The sequence below is a fragment of the Thermobia domestica genome, chromosome 17 (genome assembly GCF_964235325.1).
Source record: "Thermobia domestica chromosome 17, izTheDome1.hap1.1, whole genome shotgun sequence".
Lineage (NCBI taxonomy): Eukaryota > Metazoa > Arthropoda > Insecta > Zygentoma > Lepismatidae > Thermobia > Thermobia domestica.
In genome coordinates, this window is record NC_137470.1 from 75286393 (window position 1) to 75307738 (window position 21346).

The 21346-nt window shown below is 37.7% G+C and overlaps 1 protein-coding gene across 1 annotated transcript in view; it reads left to right on the top strand.

Moving 5' to 3' along the window:
• Positions 1-21346, top strand: part of LOC145673750 (syntaxin-17-like) — a 134666-nt gene that overhangs the window by 102395 nt on the left and 10925 nt on the right. Inside the window, exon 3 of the mRNA XM_081743494.1 lies at positions 13263-13435. Coding sequence (XP_081599620.1) covers positions 13263-13435 — 173 coding nt within the window. The remainder of the gene's footprint in view (positions 1-13262; positions 13436-21346) is intronic.

A 21346-nucleotide genomic window follows, 5' to 3' on the forward strand; every position in this document is an offset into this window, starting at 1 on the left:
GGGCGTGGTTTAACCCGCTTTTGAATCCTGGGGAAACTAATGTGATTTTAGTTCCGCATTATGCTATAAAGCAACGTCTCAACGTATAGTCGACTCAGAAAAGGAATGTTAAGCTGAAATTTTAAGCCAGTCGGACCTGCGACTTGTGTACCTTGGCTGCTAGCCTACAGCTCAGACCACTCTATTCCGCATATCGCAGTTTTTGAAATTAAAGTGAAACATAATGTTGTCCCTCAACATCAACTATAGAAACACGAAAATTGTGTTATTTTCTCAATATATTAAGCTGTAATTGTTTTATCATATTACTCCCACTTAGTTGATAACATTGATCTGTGCGGACTTCAACTGTGTTCAACTTGTCTTCTGAGTGGCGATTAGATCAAGTGCTCCTTTAGTATTATACTAGTATAACAATATAAACACCTTACATCTGTATTATATTTATTATATTTTAAGAATACACTAAGTAGTGTCAAATCACATGTAACTTCGGTGGCTGTTAATATTATAGCGAAGAGGAAACTTGTGTCCATTGATTTTTCACATTCCTCTCGTTTCTTTCACCTTTTTCACTTGATTAACTATTTTGTAACTATTAATTTGCATTTATAAGTGGTCTTCACGGCGTAAACTTGAAACTTTAAAGAATTCATTTTCCTTTTACGACTCTGTGATGTACAAATCTTAGCTTTCATTTTCGTTTACAGTTATTTTGGATAAAGAAGAAAGGAAGCAAAGAAATTATGGAACTTTTACTTGCTTAGACTTTGAACCAAAACACACTGTAGTCTTGTACTTCATTTGAACACGATTTTCTGCTCATGGAAGGTCATATTAAAAAATCTGTAATCTTACTTTTGCGATTTTATATATATATATATATATATATATATATATATATATATATATATATATATATATATTGCACATCTCACAGTAAGTTATACAAAACACATTGGAAACTATAGTTCTGTTACATTCTCATACTTGTCTATACTACACACATATATAAAGGTATATAACCAAAGAAGCAAATTTGAAACTCAACACACTCAAAGCAGTGTGTTGTTGTATGAATTCCAAACTGACAAAAAACAGTCATATCGTGTAGTAATACGCAGTGATGTTCAGTATTCATAAGAGGACCTTTATAATGGAACCTTAATTTTCATCTTACGGAATCGCTTGTTCAGGACCAGCAGAATCAAACCTGTATGCTGAATATATAATCAGCATGAGGTAATACTTTTGCTATTATATACAAAGGTAAAGTGGCTCATTCTTCCATTTAATCACGCATCAATGTGGCCAAGGTACTATAGCTAGAAACGTGCAGTTTGAAAGTAAGAAAAAAATACTCCTTTTGTCATAGTGGCGGGGGATAAGAAAATATGTTTTTAAAATACATAACTTAAGGGTACTTTGTTATCAAGAATAGAGTTTACGCATATATAGAGGGTGGATAATTTATCTGGAACATCCGATAACGGAGAAACTAGAAAAGGGAGAAAAGCGAAACTCTGGATGAAGCAACTATAAGGAAGGGGGCATCGTTTTACGTATTAAGCAACACCACCCGGAGAACAGTGTTGCCATCCCAGTATAAAGTTATATTTTTTCAAATAGCACTACGTCAGGATATTACATATTTCAAATCAACATGTCAAACGAAAAGTTAAAATATCACATTTATTATTCAGTGTTGCAAGCTAAGGATGTTATAATATCATAAACATCCAAAATTTGAAAGCCTCTATCACATATACAACACAACGAAGATTGACAAGACCATGCACATCGGAAGTGACTTGGCGTTGGATACTATGGTCGTGGGATGATTTGTTTTGAATGAATAGCAAGAATGAAGTTACAAGAGCTTGAAAATTTGAATTTTTTCAAAAGGCTTTATTTCGAAAAAGTGCTTAGATATATATCATATCTAGTTACTTATGTGTTTTGCAATTGACAGACAAATAATTTTTTTCCGTTTACAGCACTTCGATGTCTCAAAGCCTTCCGGAGATATGATAAACATTGATGAAGTTCGCAACACTGCTAAAAATGGCGTATTTCTGGATAATATTTAAACTGATTGTTGTTTTTCTTCTCTTTTATACCTAAGTAGCATTACAGGAATAACTTTTAGTAGGTGTAATTACAAGTCCTCGCAATTACATGATTTAAGCAGTGTTGCAAATATATATATACTAACCTTTGGCTAGCTGGGGGCTTCGCCCCCACACACTGTCTTTGCTCCCCTACGGTCTCGCATCCTTTCAACCTACAATTCTATCGTTTCTTTTCCTTTTTCAACTATCTAAAAGATAAGATTTTGTATCCCAAGAAAACGCCCATTTAAATAGCATGAGAATTTCTTCACCCCTTTTAGACCCCTTAAAAATTAAAAATATTAACTTTTGGCAATTTTCCTGTCGGTTAATCCTGGAAGGCTATAATCATACCAAATTTCATCATTCTAATCTTTACGGAAGTGCCTAAACATTTTGGGGTGTAGAAGACGTCCCATATAAATAACATGGTTAAGATTAAACCACTCTACGGTTGGAAATTTTTATTTCTGATGATTCACTTAGGTAACGCTAACGTAAACATACAAGCATACCGAATTTCAAGTTTTTATTCCAATTCTAAGTACCCAAAACAGAGATTATATGTCTAAAAAAGCCCATTTAAATAACATGGGGAATTTTTCCATCCCCTCTTTAGACCCCCTAAAAATTAAAAATATTCACTTTTGGCAATTTTCCTGTCGGTTAGTTCCGGAAAGCTACAATCATGCCAAACTTAATCATTGTAGCCCTACAGGAAGTGCTCAATAATTTGTCAGCTCATCTAGTTATATATATATATATATACAGAGTGAATCAAAAGTCTGGACACGGTGGATTAAATCGAGAACTTAACTTCGGATCGAAAAATCAAAAAACACGTGTTTAGTAATATTAAAAAATCTATTTGATGAAACCAAACTCGACCCTCTAGACCCACCCCCTGGGGGTTGGAGTGGGGTCAATTTTGAAATTTCTAATGGAAACCCCAATTTTTGATTGCAGATTTGGATTCTACGGCCCAAACTATGTAAAGTTTCATCAACACTTTTCCGTCGATGCATAACATGGCGCAGTAATCGGGGAAAATAAATGGCCCCTAAATACTCCCATTTCGTTCATGAGCTTGGTAGTATTTCCGACCTCTGTTCTCGTTCAGTGTCACTGGTTCATTTCTCTGTACCTTCACGTCACTGGATAGAAGCACACTACACACAGACAGAAGACACAGAGAAAGGCACACCTTCTTCATTCGGGCTTCGGGCAGTATCAGTGTTGCAAACCAGAAAATTCAAAAGCGTCGAGTAGAGGACAAAAAATAAAACAATTAAAAGTAAAAGGAAAATTGAAGAAAAGTATAGCTATTGAAGTATCTGCTTATTACACTATGGTGTTTTTTGACTTATGTGTCTAAGATGAAAATGTATTGATATAACTGTTTTCTAATCGCTGAAATATGACATTCATTAGGGTAGATTGTACCATTCTCTGATAAAGATAAATTATCGGAATGATCCAACCTTGTCGCGGTAGTAGATCTCATCTTACACAAAATAACACATGACTACTGCGACCAGTGTTATCTTATCTGACGATTAAAAGATATCAGGATAGTGTAGAATTGGCCCTATAACGTGCAAATGTTCGAATGATGTGAAATTATCAAAAATAGCCTGTAACTGTAAAGCTAATTTATGTTTGAAATAACGGGTGAACCAAAAGTTTGGCCACGGTAGAGTAACTGGAGAAATACACTTCTTATCATAAAAGCGCAAAAAAAAAAAAAAAAAAAAAAAACGTATTTAATATGTTTCAAGAAGCTATCCGATGATATCAAACGCAACACTCCGCCCCCACCTTCTGAAAAGGACTGGGGGGCATTGATTTTTCAGATGGGAACTCCAATGTTTTATTGAAGATTCGGAGACTGCATCCCAAATAATGTAAGGTATAATCAAAACTTTTTCGTCGATGTGTGATATCATGCTGTAATCGGCGAAATTAGATGCTCCCCTCTTCGTTTATGAGCTTGATATTAGCTCCGACCGTCTGTACAAGGTGCAGTATTTTGAGAAATACGCGTCGGATCAACAAAGTTATTCAATGGTACCAAACACGATACCGCACCCTACCGCTAGTTGGGGTTAGCTGAAAGATTTGAAATGGAAGCTTTTATTTCTTATTGCAGAGTCGGATTCTGCGCACAAACCTGTATAAGATTTAGTCGAAACATCGTTGTCGCTGTGTGACGTGGCACTGTAATGGCGAAATCAGGAGAACTTCGTATATGAACTTTAATTAGCTTCAATGCTGTAGACGTGATGAAAGAAGTATACATGTGATCAAAAAACAAAAGAAAATGTGTGACTATTGGGTTTGTTAGGGTGTTTATCGTTCCTTTTCCGCAGTGGGATGAGAGAGACGGGACCTACAGTTGAAAGTGAGTACCGAACCTCTATTAGGTTTCGGAACCGAGACGTTCCCCATGAACAATTGCCGACGAAGTTTGTCCGACCGTCATCGATTACTGGGTGACAGCAACGAAAAGGGTGTGCTAGTGCTGGTACAAAGGTGGCTGCCTATTTGTCGGCTTGGCAGCGAACACCGTGACGGCCCCGCCTCTGTTCAGGAACGGCAGCTATGAGACAGACGGTTGTCTTGGCCCAGCAGTGGTACGACGTCGTCCCCCGAAGCGACGGCATCATGATTTTCGCCATCATTTCGCCTGATTTGTGCGAATAGTCGGACTGCGACTCACGAGACTGCTCGCAGTCTCGCATAGTTTTAGATGGGTGAAATTATTATTGAATTCTTTCTTTACTTCTTCTTCTCATTATTATTATTATTATTATTATTATTATTATTATCTGCTAGTAGTTGTAGTAGTAGTAGTAGTAATAGGAATTGTAGCATTAGTTGTAGTAGTAGTAATTGTAGCATTAGTAGTAGTAGTTGTTGTAGTAGTTGTTGTAGTAGTAGTAGTAGTAGTAGTCTGTAGTAGTAAGTTTTATTTTTATTTTTAATCCTTTCATCCTTTAATTTTGAAATGTCTATAATGTGCAGTGGCGTATTTAGGGGTGGCTTCCGGGCTTAAGCCCCCCCCCGGAAATCTTACTTAGTATAGTAAAGTAAATGAAATATCTTGCAGAATTTTCACATTTCCAGGCAAAGTCCCCCCGAAAGTTAGCAAAGCCCCTCCCGAAACAAAATCGTAAATACGACATTATTAATGTGTCATCAATAAATTGATCACATTGGATCCTAGACAAGATTAGATTCTGTCATTCCAATATAATTTCAAAACTAAAGGAGTTACCACTAAAGAGCATTGTGTGAACAGAGTGCACATTTCAATACATATGTACGGTACCAGCTTAATTTCGTGGCATGGATGGGGCCACGGTAGCTCAGTGGTAGAGCGTTCACCTCTGGTGCTTGGGGTCCTGGGTTCAAAACCTGCTCCCGCCAAATGAACTTTGTGGTGGACAAACACCGTGTGCGTGGGTTTTCTCGGGAATCTCCCGTTTCCTCCCACTTTCTTAATTCCACCATTTCATTCATCTCTCTCTTAATCACCGTCTCCTTTAGCCAAAGCGGCAAAATCGTGGGACCTAAAACTCAAAAATTTCATTTCATTTTCGTGACATGGAGTCCTCTTAAGTTGATCGAAGTTTAGTTCGGGGTAGACATGACGAAGGTTATAGGCGTAACCTGTAATTTGGGCATTATAGTGGAGCATTTGTACAAGAAGTGATACCTGTGTGTGTGTGTGTGTGTGTGTGTGTGTGTGTGTGTGTGTGTGTGTGTGTGTGTGTGTGTGTGTGTGTGTGTGTGTGTTATTCGTTTCATTATTGTTTTCTCTTCTCACATGCAACGTATGGATGTGTGAATTATAACATGTTTAGTGGCACGTGACATGGGATTGCAACATTGGGATGGCATTGCTCGTTCGTTCATTCACATGTTAAAGCGACGTTCACCTGAGCGATTCGTTTATAAGTGGCAGGTCGTTAACGGTGACGGATCTGTTGGTAACGATTCTCGGTCTAACAGCAAAATGTCTTTCTTTTTCACCCCAAACAGTTAATTTAGTTTCGCCGATTATGGCGCCATATAATGCATCGACGGAAAAATGTTGATGAAACCTTACATAGTTCGGGCCGTAGAATCCAAATCTGCAATCAAAAATTGGGGTTTCCATTTGAAATTTCAAAGTTGACCCCACCCCAGCCCCCAGGGGGTGGGTCTAGAGGGTCGAGTTTGGTTTCATCAGATAATTTTTTAATATTACTAAACACGTGTTTTTTGTTTTTTCGATTCGAAGTTAAGTTCTCGATTTATTCCACCGTGTCCAGACTTTTGATTCACTCTGTATATATATATATATATATATATATATATATATATATATATATATATATATATATATATATATATATATATATATATATATATATATAGAGAGAGAGAGAGAGAGAGCGAGCAAATAAGGTATCTCACGAGTTCCGGAAGCTAGAGCGATGCAATTCCATACATTAAAAACAAGCGAATTTTTTTCATCGTTCATTATTTGTTTATTTTATTCTGTTACGGAGAAAATGGCGGCAATATCTATATTATATAATTTCCGAAATAGCCTTGAGATGTTAAATGAACATTACGCTTCAATTTCCAACCATTATGAGGTGAAGGGACTGTCACTATACCCGAAACTTGAAATTACGTATAAACGTTGTTCTGCAATCCTAGTTTGGGTGGCCTCGGTGGCTTAGTCGTAGAGCGTTCACTTATGGTGCATGGGGTCCTTGGTTCGATCCCAGCTCGCGCCAAACGAACTTTGTGGTGAACAGACACCGTGTGAGTGGGTTTCCTCGGGGTTCTCCTATTTCCTCTCACTTTCTTCATTCCACCAATTCATTCATCTCTCATCATCACAGTCTCCTTCAGCCTAGCCGGCATAATCATGGGATGTAAAACTGAGATTTCATTTTATTTTCAATCCTAGTTTGAGGATAAGTAATTTTATAAAATGCGACCTGTGAGGGTCGAAAAGAAGACTTTAAATTATTTTTCGCCATTTTTCAGAGCTCTGATATCTTTAAGTGTAGTAAACTGGAGTTTTGTACAAATATTCTTCTCACATTCTAGACTATGATTAAGATGACTTTTTGTGAAATGTAACATCTAACAGGTTGGAAGTAGGGCTTCGACGTTTTCTCACTCTGGGAAGTTACACTTGTACAGTTTGATTGATTTCGTACCCGCTTGTGTACCCGTGACATCCATGTGGATGTCAAGAAAATGTATCTCATTAAGGGTCATATTAATCCTGGAGATGCTGAAATTTGTTAGTGGATGCAAGGCAAGACTTAATTCTACTAGCTATTACTCCTTAGGTGAAAGCGCCTTACTGACAGAAAAGACAAAAAAAGTTTCTTCTCAGTCGATGGCAGGCCTAAGGGACTATTCAATTACGTGTTTGTTATCACGAAAAACAATTAGGAACTTCGAGATCGGAAAAGAGGAAACTTTGTTTTTGATCTCCTGTCAGTGTTGCCAACCTGAAGCAGCATAAAATCTTTTCGGAACATTAGAATTTTCCTTTTGCAGTCCAAATGTTCCACAATGCAAATAATTGTTTTTATTAGTAATATGAATGCTCTCCTCTCGCGCGCACAATTACTATGCCCTATATAACCATCCAGACGGTCTTTTAACAGTAAATGAAAACCTGGTATTGAGTGATTCCATTTCAAATCGTCCAGGGTGGTCCACACGACTGTCTCAGATTTAGCTTATTTTTTTTTTAAATAAGAAACTACATACAAAATTATTAGACCCATATTTTTTTCTTTTTGCTGAAAAAAAAATTTTTCCTTCGATATACAGCCTTCCAAAATGGCCGCCCTCCTCTCGGATTGCTCGAAAAACTGAAAAACATGTCAAATTAAAACTTTTATTGTAGAAAAATGAGTATACTTAGTAACATAATCGCAATAGCAGGAAGAGTATAAAGTTGTATGTTTCGGTGGAGGGCCAAAATTCGTCCATTGGTCCAATAGGAACCGCGCAATTCACTCGCAATGTTGCCAACTTTGGTGAAATTTTTGTTAACTTCAAACATTTTTTTTTCTGTCCTCACGAGCAATATCAACCATCTGCTTCTAGCATCGAAATCTACTCTATAATGTCTCTTGAAAATGTAAAGGACTTACGTTTCTGATTATTACATCCCACGTTATAGCATGATGAAAAGCTGAAAATTTCATTAAAACGCCATGTTTGGACGCAATTTTCTCAAAAACCCCACCTTTTAAAAATCTGAATTTTTTACATGTATTGGAGAAGTACCTAAGTATTTAATACCCGTTAACTGTTCATGCGGCTGCAGCCCCTAACATTCACAATTAATTATTGAAATTTCGATTTTTGTACTTGCAATGTAAATATTTTGTATGGGCACATAGGTCCTAAACACAAGGCGATTTGAAAAGGAGTATGAAAATTTTGAGAGATGAATCCTGACATCAAATCCAGTAGAAAAGTTCCTATAAACATGAGTCGAATTCCGCTTCGTTTTCGAGTTACAGGGTTTCCAGCTGGAGACCCAAAATCGGTTCGGGACAATAGAAAATATAACATATATTTCGCGTTAAATCAGAAACTATTTGTTAAAGCTTTGATAAAGTTCAGAAAGTTGATTTGTATCAATATGATGATTTTTACGTGCGTTGCAATTCGGTTGGCAGTGTTGCCAACTTGCTAGAACTTTTATTTGTTTCCAAATGACACTACGTGGATTTTATTTGATATTTGGTATTCATTAATTATTGCAGACATCAGACAAAGCACAATTTTCCCTCACATCACCACAATTTTCGAAAACTTACATGTATTTCATTAAAAGGTTTTATCTCGTGCGTTATTAATAGTTTGTGTGATTCGGTGTCGTGAACATCGTCCTAGTGTTCTCTGGAACCATAAAAATTGTTTACACTGGTAGCATGACATTGTAGTGCACTAGTTAAGTGTTTGTGTGAATAAGAATGTGGAAGTCCTATTACAGTAAGGACCGTATTAAATGTGTTGATTATGCTAAAAGCTGTAAGATGATTGTGCACAGAAAGAATTCTAGACACAAAATTTATCTTGCGGTAAAATATATGGATTGCGTACAGCGTGTCAGCCCAAACGTACTATTAGGAGAGGAGGATTATTTGTATCCTGTATACAAGGCGATTTGAAAGGCAGTATGAAAAATCTTGAGATGTGAATCCTTCACCGTAGTCTAGGTTTCACCGATAACGGCCGTTTTAATGGAGGCACATTCATGTTTAGCATGTTAACTGTCTGGATAATGGTTTCCAAATCTACATCCAGAGGAACAAATTCTTTATCTTGCTGGTGCATAATTTCATATTTACATCTCCTTTCGTGATCACCAATATATCACACACATTCACGTTGTTCACGGTAAATATTCAAAGCACCCTTTACACGAATAATCATCCTCTCCTAATACTACGTTTTGGCAGACGCGCTGTACGCAATACATATTTTTACCGCAAGATAAAATGTTTGTCAAGAATTCTTTCTGTACACAATTATCTTATGCCTTTTAGAATCAACACATTTAATACGGTCCTTACTGTAATACACTGAGAAAAAAATTGTAGGTGGCACACTTAAAAAGATAGGTTATATGCGTAATTCCTGTAATTTTTGGGCAACGTACAGCAAACGTATAATTGAAAATGCATGTTTTATAATATTTTCTGTATAAGTGTTCCATCTATACGTACTTTCTGTATGAAACAATGTAGGCGGTCAGGATCTTACATACAAATGAACGTATATAACATATAGCTGACGAAGGTAACATAAGTTTATGCATGTGATATACGGAAAACTGTTAGATGTCAGACATCCTGCAATGGCATGATGTAACATCTAAGGGCAGTGCCTATGTAGCATACGGATAACGTATGCTCCGTACTGATTTCTATAGTAAGCAAGAGGATACCGTATCTTTGTACAATATACCGGTGTACGGAGAACGGATTTTTCTCTGTGTAGGACTTCCCCATTGTTATTCACACAAACACTGTAACTAGTGCACTACAATGTCATGTTACCAGTGAAAACAATTTTCATGGTTCCAGAGAACACTAAGACGATGCTCACGACACCGAATTTCGTAATAAACTGTTTCGTGGTTGCAGCAGAACTTCTTCATTAAGTTCGAACTTGATGCGTGGAGTAACGAGAAGTTTTGCAATAATAAAAAATATTTTTCTTCTTCTTTTATTATTATTATTATTATTATTATTATTATTATTATTATTATTATTATTATTATTATTATTACAACTTACACAGACGTAGTTTTTATTCCACATTTTGGTTTTACTAATGATGGCAAATATCAAGTGAAATTCACACGTAATGTTCCAAATTATCAATAACGCACGAGATAAACCTTTTAATGAAATACATGTAAGTTTTCGAAAACTGTGGTGTTGTAGGGAAAATTGTGCTTTGTGTGATGTTTGCAATAATTAATGAATACCAAATATCAAATAAAATTTACGTAGTGTCATTTAGAAACAAATAAAAGTTCTAGCAAGTTGGCAACACTGCCAACCGAATTGCAACGCACGTAAAAATCATCATATTGATACAAATCAACTTTCTGAACTTTATCAAAGCTTTAACAAATAGTTTCTGATTTAACGCGAAATATATGTTATATTTTCTATTGTCCCGAACCGATTTTGGGTCTCGAGTTGGAAACCCTGTAACTCGAAAACGAAGCGGAATTCGACTCATGTTTATAGGAACTTTTCTACTGGATTTGATGTCAGGATTCATCTCTCAAAATTTTCATACTCCCTTTCAAATCGCCTTGTGTTTAGGACCTAAGTGCCCATACGAAATATTTACATTGCAAGTGCAAAAATCGAAATTTCAATAATTAATTGTGAATGTTAGGGGCTGCAGCCGCATGAACGGTTAACGGGTGTTAAATACTTAGGTACTTCTCCAGTACATGTAAAAACTTCAGATTTTTAAAAGGTGGGGTTTTTGAGAAAATTGCGTCCAAACATGGCGTTTTAATGAAATTTTCAGCTTTTCATCATGCTATAACGTGGGATGTAATAATCAGAAACGTAAGTCCTTTACATTTTAAGAGACATTATAGAGTAGATTTCGATGCTAGAAGCAGATGGTTGATATTGCTCGTGAGGACAGAAAAAAAAATGTTTGAAGTTAACAAAAATTTCACCAAAGTTGGCAACATTGCGAGTGAATTGCGCGGTTCCTATTGGACCAATGGACGAATTTTGGCCCTCCATCGAAACATACAACTTTATACTTCCTGCTATTGCGATTATGTTACTAAGTATACTCATTTTTCTACAATAAAAGTTTTAATTTGACATGTTTTTCAGTTTTTCGAGCAATCCGAGAGGAGGGCGGCCATTTTGGAAGGCTGTATATAGAAGGAAAAAATTTTTTCAGCAAAAAGAAAAAATATGGGTCTAATAATATTGCATGTAGATCCCATATAAAAAAAATAAATAAAATCTGAGACTATGATGGGGACCAATTGTGGTTTGCCTGGACGATTTGAAATGGAATTGGTCTATTACAGCACGCAAATAGGAGAATGAACTTTTTGAGCATCGGAATTATGTGAAATGTGACCACTGATTATACTGGAATCAAAACCAATGTTCGGGATTCTATTTGAGTCAAGTGCCCTGACCAAGAATCGAATTCTGCAGAGAAAGTACGCGCGTTAGCCTTTCAGTCAGGAGGCTGCACACAATTTTGCACAAATGATTTTATTTGCACCAAACTATGGATAAGAGGAACTTTAGGGAATTTTAGTCCGAAGAACGGTAGGGGATTAAAGGGCTTCTGTTATTATTGGATATTTCTTTTGAGACGCTAGACATAGAGCCAGAAAATTTGTACAGGAATGTTTTTGTTATATACAGAATATTAAGGGCTCGGTCGTGGCTATACGGACCTTCGGCGCGGAAGACTCATGTTCGATTTCCTGTGGGAGGTCATGCGTTTCCGATTGTACGTTACAGTGTAGGTTCATGTCTCATATTAATTTTGTTAACCCATCTTTTGCAAGAAACAGCATAATGACGATGTGTCCGTTGATTTACTCGTCATTTGGCCTAATTCATATTTTGCCTAACACTTTATCAGCTGTCAATCACAAATAATAATCACATCCGCTATTTTAAGTAAAATGTTAATTCCCGTTTGGCATAATTCCCATTACGCCTAACCATCTTATCAAGAGGGAAATACCTTCTATATAGAAGATCTGATACTGTTTCCATACTTATACATGAATAAGTCTCCGAAATTACGTATAAAGTTCTGTGCACTGGTCTCCAGGGTATGGATTCGACGTATTTTGTAACACATAATCTAAATTTCGAAACCCCAGGACGATTAACCGTCATTTTTTTTATGGGTGAAAAATTTGAGCGATTTTGGTTAATATGCTATTATGCTAAGTTGTTAATATGATTGTAGTAATTTATTTGATGTAAATTATTTTCTGTATATTTGAAATATTTTCTGATATAGATATTTGAAATAAATGTGACTTTTGTATATAAGTTTCTGTCACCTTTATATGTTTAAGTATGGAAACATTATCAGATTCTCTATATAGGGAATATTTTCTTCCTGATGAGATCGTTAGACGTAATGGGAATTAGGCCAAATGGGAATAGGCATTTCACCTAAAATGGCGAATGTGATTATTTGTGATTAACAGCTGATAAACTGTTAGGCAAAATGGGAATAAACTGAACAATCAGTGTAGTCTATTATATATATATACATATATATATATATACATATATATATATATATATATATATATATATATATATATATATATATATATATATACATACATACATACATACATACATACATACATTCATTCATTTATTTTCTTTCTTTCTTTCTTTTTCTTTCTTTCTTTCTTCCTTTCTTTCTTTCTTTCTTTCTTGCTTTCTTTCTTTCTTTCTTTCTTGCTTTCTTTCTTTCTTGCTTTCTTTCTTGCTTGCTTTCTTTCTTGCTTTCTTTCTTGCTTGCTTGCTTGTCAAATTTGGACATGTTTGCTTATGCCTGAATACATTACCTTTTTAGAAGTTTGCGAAGCGACTTGCAGTAATCCTTTTGATCTGGTTGATCGTGACATTGTGGAAGGCGAAGTGATCTTAAGAAGATTGACCGAGGAAGTGAAAACATCGTGCCAGGGTTTAAGACACGAGGCCCGAGAGCTACGACTACTCGTTCAGATATTCCTGCAGAAATCTGAGGTAAGCATTCTAGCACCTTTTAATCTCGTAATTCAACTTACACTCTTAGTTATATTTGTTTCATGTTCTCCGTGAAATATTATATAAAAACGAGTCTTAGAAGGTGATAATTCCATGAAACGATAGGTCCCATATCCGATCTTACAAGTGCAGTTACATTATACAGGGTGTTTCAAAACAACATCGACAACGTTTAGGAGGTGATTCCTGACACCTAGATAAAACAAAAAGCATAGACGAACCTGGGTGCACAAATCCATTACATCGAAGTTATAGGCTCCCGAAAACATGAAAAAGTGAACTTTAAAGATCCATAGCTTCAATACTATGGGATCTACCATAGTCGGGTCGACACATCACTGAAGAATTGGTATGTGCCTTATCCAAATATCCATTCTCAGAATCCTGCGGTACTTCTGCAACAATTTTTATAGAAGTAGTTGGTGAGTATTTCAGATTATATGCCCGTAACCAAACTTTCCCCATAAAAATTGTTGTGTGACTACCGCAGGATTCTGAAACATGTATTTTTGGGTAGCGCACATATTAGTTCCTAAGTGAAGTCTTGACCCGACTACGGTAGGTACCATAGTATTGGAGCTATGGGTGCTTAAAGTTGATCCTTTCATGTTTTGGCAGCCTATGACTCCGAAATGACAGAGTCATAGGCTCCGAAATGAGCCTATGACTCCAAGTTGGTCTATACTTTTTGTGTTATCTTGGTGTTAGGAATCACCCCCCAAACGTTGTTGGTGTTGTTTTGAAACACCCTGTATATATATATATATATATATATATATATATATATATATATATATGAAGGAAAGAAAAAGAGGAAAGCTTTGATAGACTTTTCTTGCACACGTTGCATGCACTTATTCGTAGAAAGGTTTGAACAAACTAAGAGCTGCTTTCTTTGGACAGTTTCCAGAAAGTCTGTATAATAGTATTGAAGTGACAAAAAAAAAAAACCCTGAGTTTAAAATAATTTCTAAAATAAATCGGTTCACTTAAAACAACGCAAAGTTTACAGTCATTATCATCGACTGCAGTAAGATTATTTTTAATCTCAAGGTCGCCAATAAACCTCCGTTACCTATCTCCTTCGTAAGAAAGAGCACCTTGCACAAGCACAACAAATAACCACAGATGTCTTTCTTGCGCGTGTAGAGGCACAAGGTAGCCACATTTTTTTTTCTTGGCGATCTGTGAACACTATACAAGTGTATTATTTCTCAGTATCAATAAAATAAAAGTGATCAAACCACCAAATGTATATTAATAATTCTTTCGTTACATTGCTGACAGATTCTACACGGTTTTGCATGTGCTCGTCATCAAGTTTTTTCGGAAGTTGATGCAGAACCATTGACTAATTGACTGCATATGGGTTGCCTCTTCATTAGCAGTCACTTGTCTGTTATTCAGAATCAAGGTATGGACTCGTTCAATAATGTCACCTGTTGTTGCTGTAGCTGAACACCCTTCTCTTTTCTCATCCTTCACGCTCGTTCAACCACTTTTGAACTGTTGAATTCACTCGTAAGGACTTTGCTGTAACAACACATTGTTCCCGTATTGTGCTAAGTCTTCTACGAATTTCCGCTCCGAATACATCTTCAGACCACAAAAAACAGATGACAGATCCCTATTCTTCTTTGGTGCACACAAAGAGTGGCGCCGCCATCTTTGTTTCCAACAGCGTTAAGCGGACTGATGTGATAACGCTGCGAGTACCACAGGCGAAACCAACGGTGATACCTAGCGTCTGGTGAGCACACAATACTGTAAGCCAACCTGAAAAGAAATAGAAAAATATTGCAGTTACTTATTGACTTACCCTCGTAGAAACATATTATGCTCGTGAATTATGAAATTCAGTGGAACTTCCTTTAATGGTGTCTCCGAGATTATACGTATTGTAAAAGTAACTTCTTACTTCGATTAGAAACCCTTATGAAGTCTATGGAAGGATGGGTGTCACTGAATGCAGATACAGGTTTTTGGTACTATTGTTTTCGCTTCAATGACGAAAGAAGTAAGGATGTAATAGTCACTGAAGTTAAATGTACTAAATGATCATTCAAGCTCCTACAATGTGTAAACGTTAAGTTTTTTTCTGAAGTCCGTATCAATCTCATATTAAGGACGTTGGTCAGTTCCGTCCTCCCCACCTTTCTTCACTTTTCCACAATATTGTTAAAGTTCTTTCCTTTGAAGGGGTAGGTAAAGCTAGGTTGAGTGAATCAGAGTCCGAGATCGACTGTCACTATCGGTTTATTATTAAAAATCCTCTAATAACAACAATATTCACAGGAATAGTTCGATACAACATTCTCTATTGTGAGATAGAAATTAGGTGGCCCAAGACCGTGCGGCTAAGGACAGGATCTCTACAGAGCTTGAGACAACCTAAATAAAGTGACATAGGAAACTCCAATGCTCCAGGCAAACAGTGAGAGGGTTAGAAGTCACAAAGCCCGGAAACAGGCTAAGCAGCAGGTTGGGATCCCGACAGAGCCCCGAAGCAGGCTAAGGCAGGTAGAAGGGAAGCCAAGAATCCCGCTGCAGACTAGAGGCTTTGAGCTTGGGTTTCTCCTAGTGCTCCAGGAAAGTAAGAGGAGGGGAGACCAATCGAAGACTGGTGCCTGTCTGCTGGATGCTCTCCAATATACAGGCGCTCAGGATGGCGGTGGCGCTGCTGCTCCCATGTCATGCGATTTTCAGGTGGTGCTGGTAGTCTGTCTTCTGATTCTTGCACTAATCACACGTGAGATGTAGTATTCCAACGTAAATACATATGGTTGATGTTTACAAGCAGGCGCAGGCAACATTGTTTACAAACACTAGCACGTGGTACATTACAATATATTGCATGAATTAAGGAGTAATATGAAAATTTCTTAGAGCAATTTTCTAAGAAAGTAGAAAATAACACTGGAAACAGGTCTTTGCTTTCGAGATGGTCTTTGTTCTTACTTACTTGTCCATCTAACCGTACGAGGTCATAATTTATTTAAATACATATTCTCTGACATAGTAATAACACAAAGAAATGTTAGTATTACTTTTTGATTTTCGCAATATTTAAAGAAATACGTTTAACAAAAACGATGATTGGAGTGTTAAGCACACATGAAGAGGTTATTCAGCTCATATAAAATACATCTATACAAGGTCCGCCCAAAGCAATAGCAGGACGAACTCCCACTGCTAATTTCCTCCTCTTGTGTATTTCAACTGGCAGTTTGCCAGTGAGTGCCAGCTTTTTTTTTCGGATCGAGGAGGAGGCCTCTAGATATACAGGTTAGCCGCAAATACATTGAATATGCAGTCACGGACAGACGAGAAAGGGGCGGTCCTCAAGCTTGGGGGTTTGGCGTGAGGCTAACACTTCATTCTGTATAAAGGATACTTATTCAGAAACATTCACAGAAACCTCGGACAAGAACTGATAACTTGGCATGACCTTAGCAAAGCAAAATGAACATAAGATTCTAAGGCAAGCGCCTTAAAATCCGTAACGAGTGAGTTAGAGAAATATAGGACGAACCTAGTAGGAGTTCAGGAAGTTAGATGGTAAGGAAAGGGAGGAGCGAAGTCCGAAAATTTTACATTCTTTTACGGGGAAGGTTATAAAAATCACTAACTAGGAACACGATTTTTTGCTCACAAACGAATAATATCAACAATTAAATGAGTTGAATTTGTTGAATTCTCAGGGAATGTTTCTCAACTATAATACGAACGTAGAAAGTCAAGAGATTTAGTAGATCCCCTGATGATGTGACTTGTTGCCCAGTTGTAGCTGCTAATAGCAAAGTCCCAACCCATTCTTGTGTAGAAGAGTACATTAAAGGAACAGGGATATTTTGTGTGTTCTTCCACGATTCCGTGGTTAATATTCATACATTTGTAGTGGTATGAATTTTTGTGTCAAATACATGATCTCCATAATCCCCACATATTTTCTGTGTAACAGTTTTTCTTTGTTTTGTTTTGTTTTTGTTTACGTGAGATAGAAAGGAAGACTTAGTTTAAATAACTAATTGAAAATTCTATTATGTTTGTGTTACGTGTAATTCAAGCATATATATTAATATAGTATGTAAATCTGGATATGGAAATTCAGTAGAGAAGCCACTTTCTAAACCGCAAAAAATAATCTTTTGTTGAAATGGGGAAAAGGATTTCCTCGAAGACATAGAAAACTTGGGTATTCGATCTTCATGTTGATAAGAAACTTATATATATATATATATATACAGATGGCGATCAGAAAAATGGAAACACCTGAACAAAATTGCAACTTACCAGATTAATATGGTGTTGGGCCACCTTTCGCCTTCAGAACAGCCTTGATGCGACGTGGGATGGAGACATAGAGGTCGCGAATTGTAGCAAGTGGAATTTTACACCATTCCTCGTGCAGGGCATCGGCCAGTTCTGTGAGAGATGATGGAGGTGGAAATAGTCGCCGGAGTCATGTTTCCAAGACGGACCACAGATGTTCAATTATGTTGAGATCTGGGGATTGGGCGGGCCAGGGGAGGTGTTGAACTTCATCCCGATGTTCCTCAAACGACGCTCCAACAACGCCAGCTGTGTGAATGGGAGCATTATCATCGTGGAAGATGGCGTCATTGTCCGGGAACAACATCCGGACCATAGGATGCAAGTGGTCTCTTAAAATTGCGACATAATCGTTGGCAGTGATTCGTCCGCTAAGTGTGACCACAGGACCCAATGAAAACCATGATATGGCGGCCCACAGCATCACCAAGCCTCTGCCATGTTTCACAGGTGGGCGGAGACACTGAAGATCATAAGCTTCTTTGGGCGTTCTCCACACATAAACACGGCCCGTGGTTGGGAATAGGGTGAAGGATGACTCATCCGACCATATCACACGTTTCCAGTCCTCAACGGTCCAAGTTGCATGGTCGCGGCACCATTTGAGGCGTGCGAAAGCGTTATGGTCCCTGATGAGCGGTTTGGCCCGTGCAACACGACCCCGTAAGTTCATGTCATGTAATTCGCGGCGGACCGTGATTGTCGAAACAGGGTGGGGGAGGTGCTGATTGAGTTCCTCCGTCACTTGCTCCGCAGTGGCACGACGATTCTGCGTGACAATGCGCTTTAATATCCGGCGTGACCTGTCACTCATGATTTTCTTCCGCCCACTGTTCTGCTTCCCCGATGTGGTTTTCCCGTGTGTTGTGTAGGCCGTCATCACCTTCGACACTGTCCCACGCGACACACCTAACACAGTAGACACTGCCGTCACACTCACTCCACATAACCGCGCACCAACAATTTGCCCTCTTTGCAAATCTGAGAGGTCTCCCATTTTACACTACCTCCGTCTGCTGCAGCCACTGGAGACTGCTGTTCCACTGCGCCTGACGTAGTATGGAGACCGACCTAACACACCACCACCAGCGGTCCGGCGCTGCGTGTGCCACGACACCACAGCCAACCCATACATCTGACGTGTTGCCAATTACAGGTGTTTCCATTTTTCTGATCACCATCTGTATATATATTTCGTAATTGTAAACAGGAAGAAAGTAAAAATTACGCGAAACAAATGGATTTAGTAACATATGCTGTACAATACTTATTTCCAAGTTTACATCACATCTCAATTTCTCACAGGAGGAGGAAATAAATTACATGTGTTAGGGAGAGTTCTTCCTGGGACCAAACCTAAAAAGAAGACTCGTACTACAGCGAACCGAGCTGCCCTGCTGTAAATTTGCCAAAGAGAAGTCAGGATGCCACATGTCATTCTTCTATTCTAGATCCAACTGTAAAAAGAAAGTACTGGTGACTATCCAACAATTCAAAGGGAAAGTTTTGAAAAATCTTACCAGAAGTTGTGGAAGGTTATTTTTTTCCTGCTGAAACTCGTATTTATTATTCACCCTACCTTGAAACATTAATTAGTTATTTCGTTCATATAGGTTTCAAATTATTTTGTAAGATATATATTTACATTTTCAACGAACTTATAAAGTTCTTTACTGGATTCTTTATGTCTGTTATTTGCGAATTTTTCAATTTTGAGCCTTCCATTCGATAGAACATCCAAAACTGTCTGAGCAAGTGATGGAATTTTTCGCGTCATTCTTACCGTTTCCGAGATATTGACCAAAAATTTCGGATTTCGGAGGATTTAAGGAGCCACATCTCCGGAATCGTAAGTCATAGAGATATGATATTTTGCGAATTTTTCAATTTTGAGCCCTCCGTTTTGAGCATGTGTCCTCGTAAAACAACATATCTTAGAACATTTTAGCAAGTTTTCTCTTTCGTATAAACTAAACACTTTCTGATCATTCCCAATTACACGGTTCCAGAAGTCTTGTGGCTTGATCATGTACGTCCTTGCAAACTCTAAGCGAACATGTATATGTGCATCTGTTAGTTTGATCTTCAAAGCAAAACAAACAGTCGTTACGCGCCTTTGGCGTGGGAGATCCGTGTTCGATTCCCGGCGGGAGCTCATGTTGTTCGGATTCCACGTTAATCAGTAGGTCCCGTCTCATATAGCCTCGCTGCCGAAGGGGACGTTAAACTCAAAATCAACTAAACTCAGAACAAATAGTATGCGTACAGTTATATGTCTCTGCACTGCATTCCAGATCTAAAGTTGTTTTCAGGTTTGTTGCAGCTGCGAATTGATTTGCTGCGTTAGCTTCAATAATCGAAATATTTTCGTCTTCCGTTGTCACCTGCGGTCTACTCAGTTTCGCTTTAATTTCTAATTCCTATTCGCCGTCTGCTTCGAATCGTTGAATTCAGTATCTTACTGTTTTAATATCCAGGCTCATGGCTCAAGCAACTTGCTTTTAGACATTCCAGCTTTCATATGCAATTATTCTTCCTCTAGTTATAAGAGACTAATAGCCTACCATCTTCGTTGTTATATATATATATATATGATAACAATGAAATAGAAGTAATGTATGATGAGATTAGTAACATATTGCATCAGGAAGGAAGAGGTGAGGTGAACGCCATAGTAATGGGAGACTTCAACAGCGTAGTAGAAGAAGAAGCTATGAATAAGGTAGTGGGACCATTTGGATTAAGTAGAAGAAACAAACGGGGCCAAATGTTTATCGATTTCTGTAGGCAACATGATATGATGGTGATGAACACGTGGTTTAAGAAAAGAAAAACCAAGCTGTACACGTGGAAAAGTCCAGGAGATAAGAAACGCTACCAGATCGATTGTATTCTTGTGAAGCAACGTTTCAGGAATAGTGTACAAGACGCGAAGACACTACCAGGAGCGGACATTGATTCGGATCACAATCTTCTGGTGGCGGAAGTGCAAACCTGGTTAAAGTCGATCAAGAAAGATGGGAGGAGAAATCGAAAATGGAACTTATAGCGACTAAGAAATATCGACGCTGATGTGAAAGAAGAGGTTGAAGAAAAATTCTGTGCAATGGGCGATGGTTGACAATATAGAAAATAGTTGGTGAAAAGTTAAACAGATTCTACTTGACACACTTCACAATAACATTTGCAGGATGGAAAGAGCACTGAGGAAACCATAAATAACTGAAGCGATGCTTAAGAAGTGGGAGAACGCAGAAGGACGAGAAACACGGACATCAAAGAATACAGAAGGCTGAATAATGAATTGAGAAGAGAAACGGGCAAAGCCAAAGAAAAATACATGGAGCAGATATGTGAAGAGATCATGGAAATTCAATGGCGCGGCAGATATGATCTGTGTACCAGAAAGCACAAGAATTAGGAGGGAAAGCTAACAAAAATATACGAACGTTTGTCATCGAAGATCAACAAGGTAATGTGATCACTGACCATCAAAGAATCCTTAGAATTTAGGAAGAATACATAAAAGATCTCTATGATCAGAAGAACCGCCCCGAA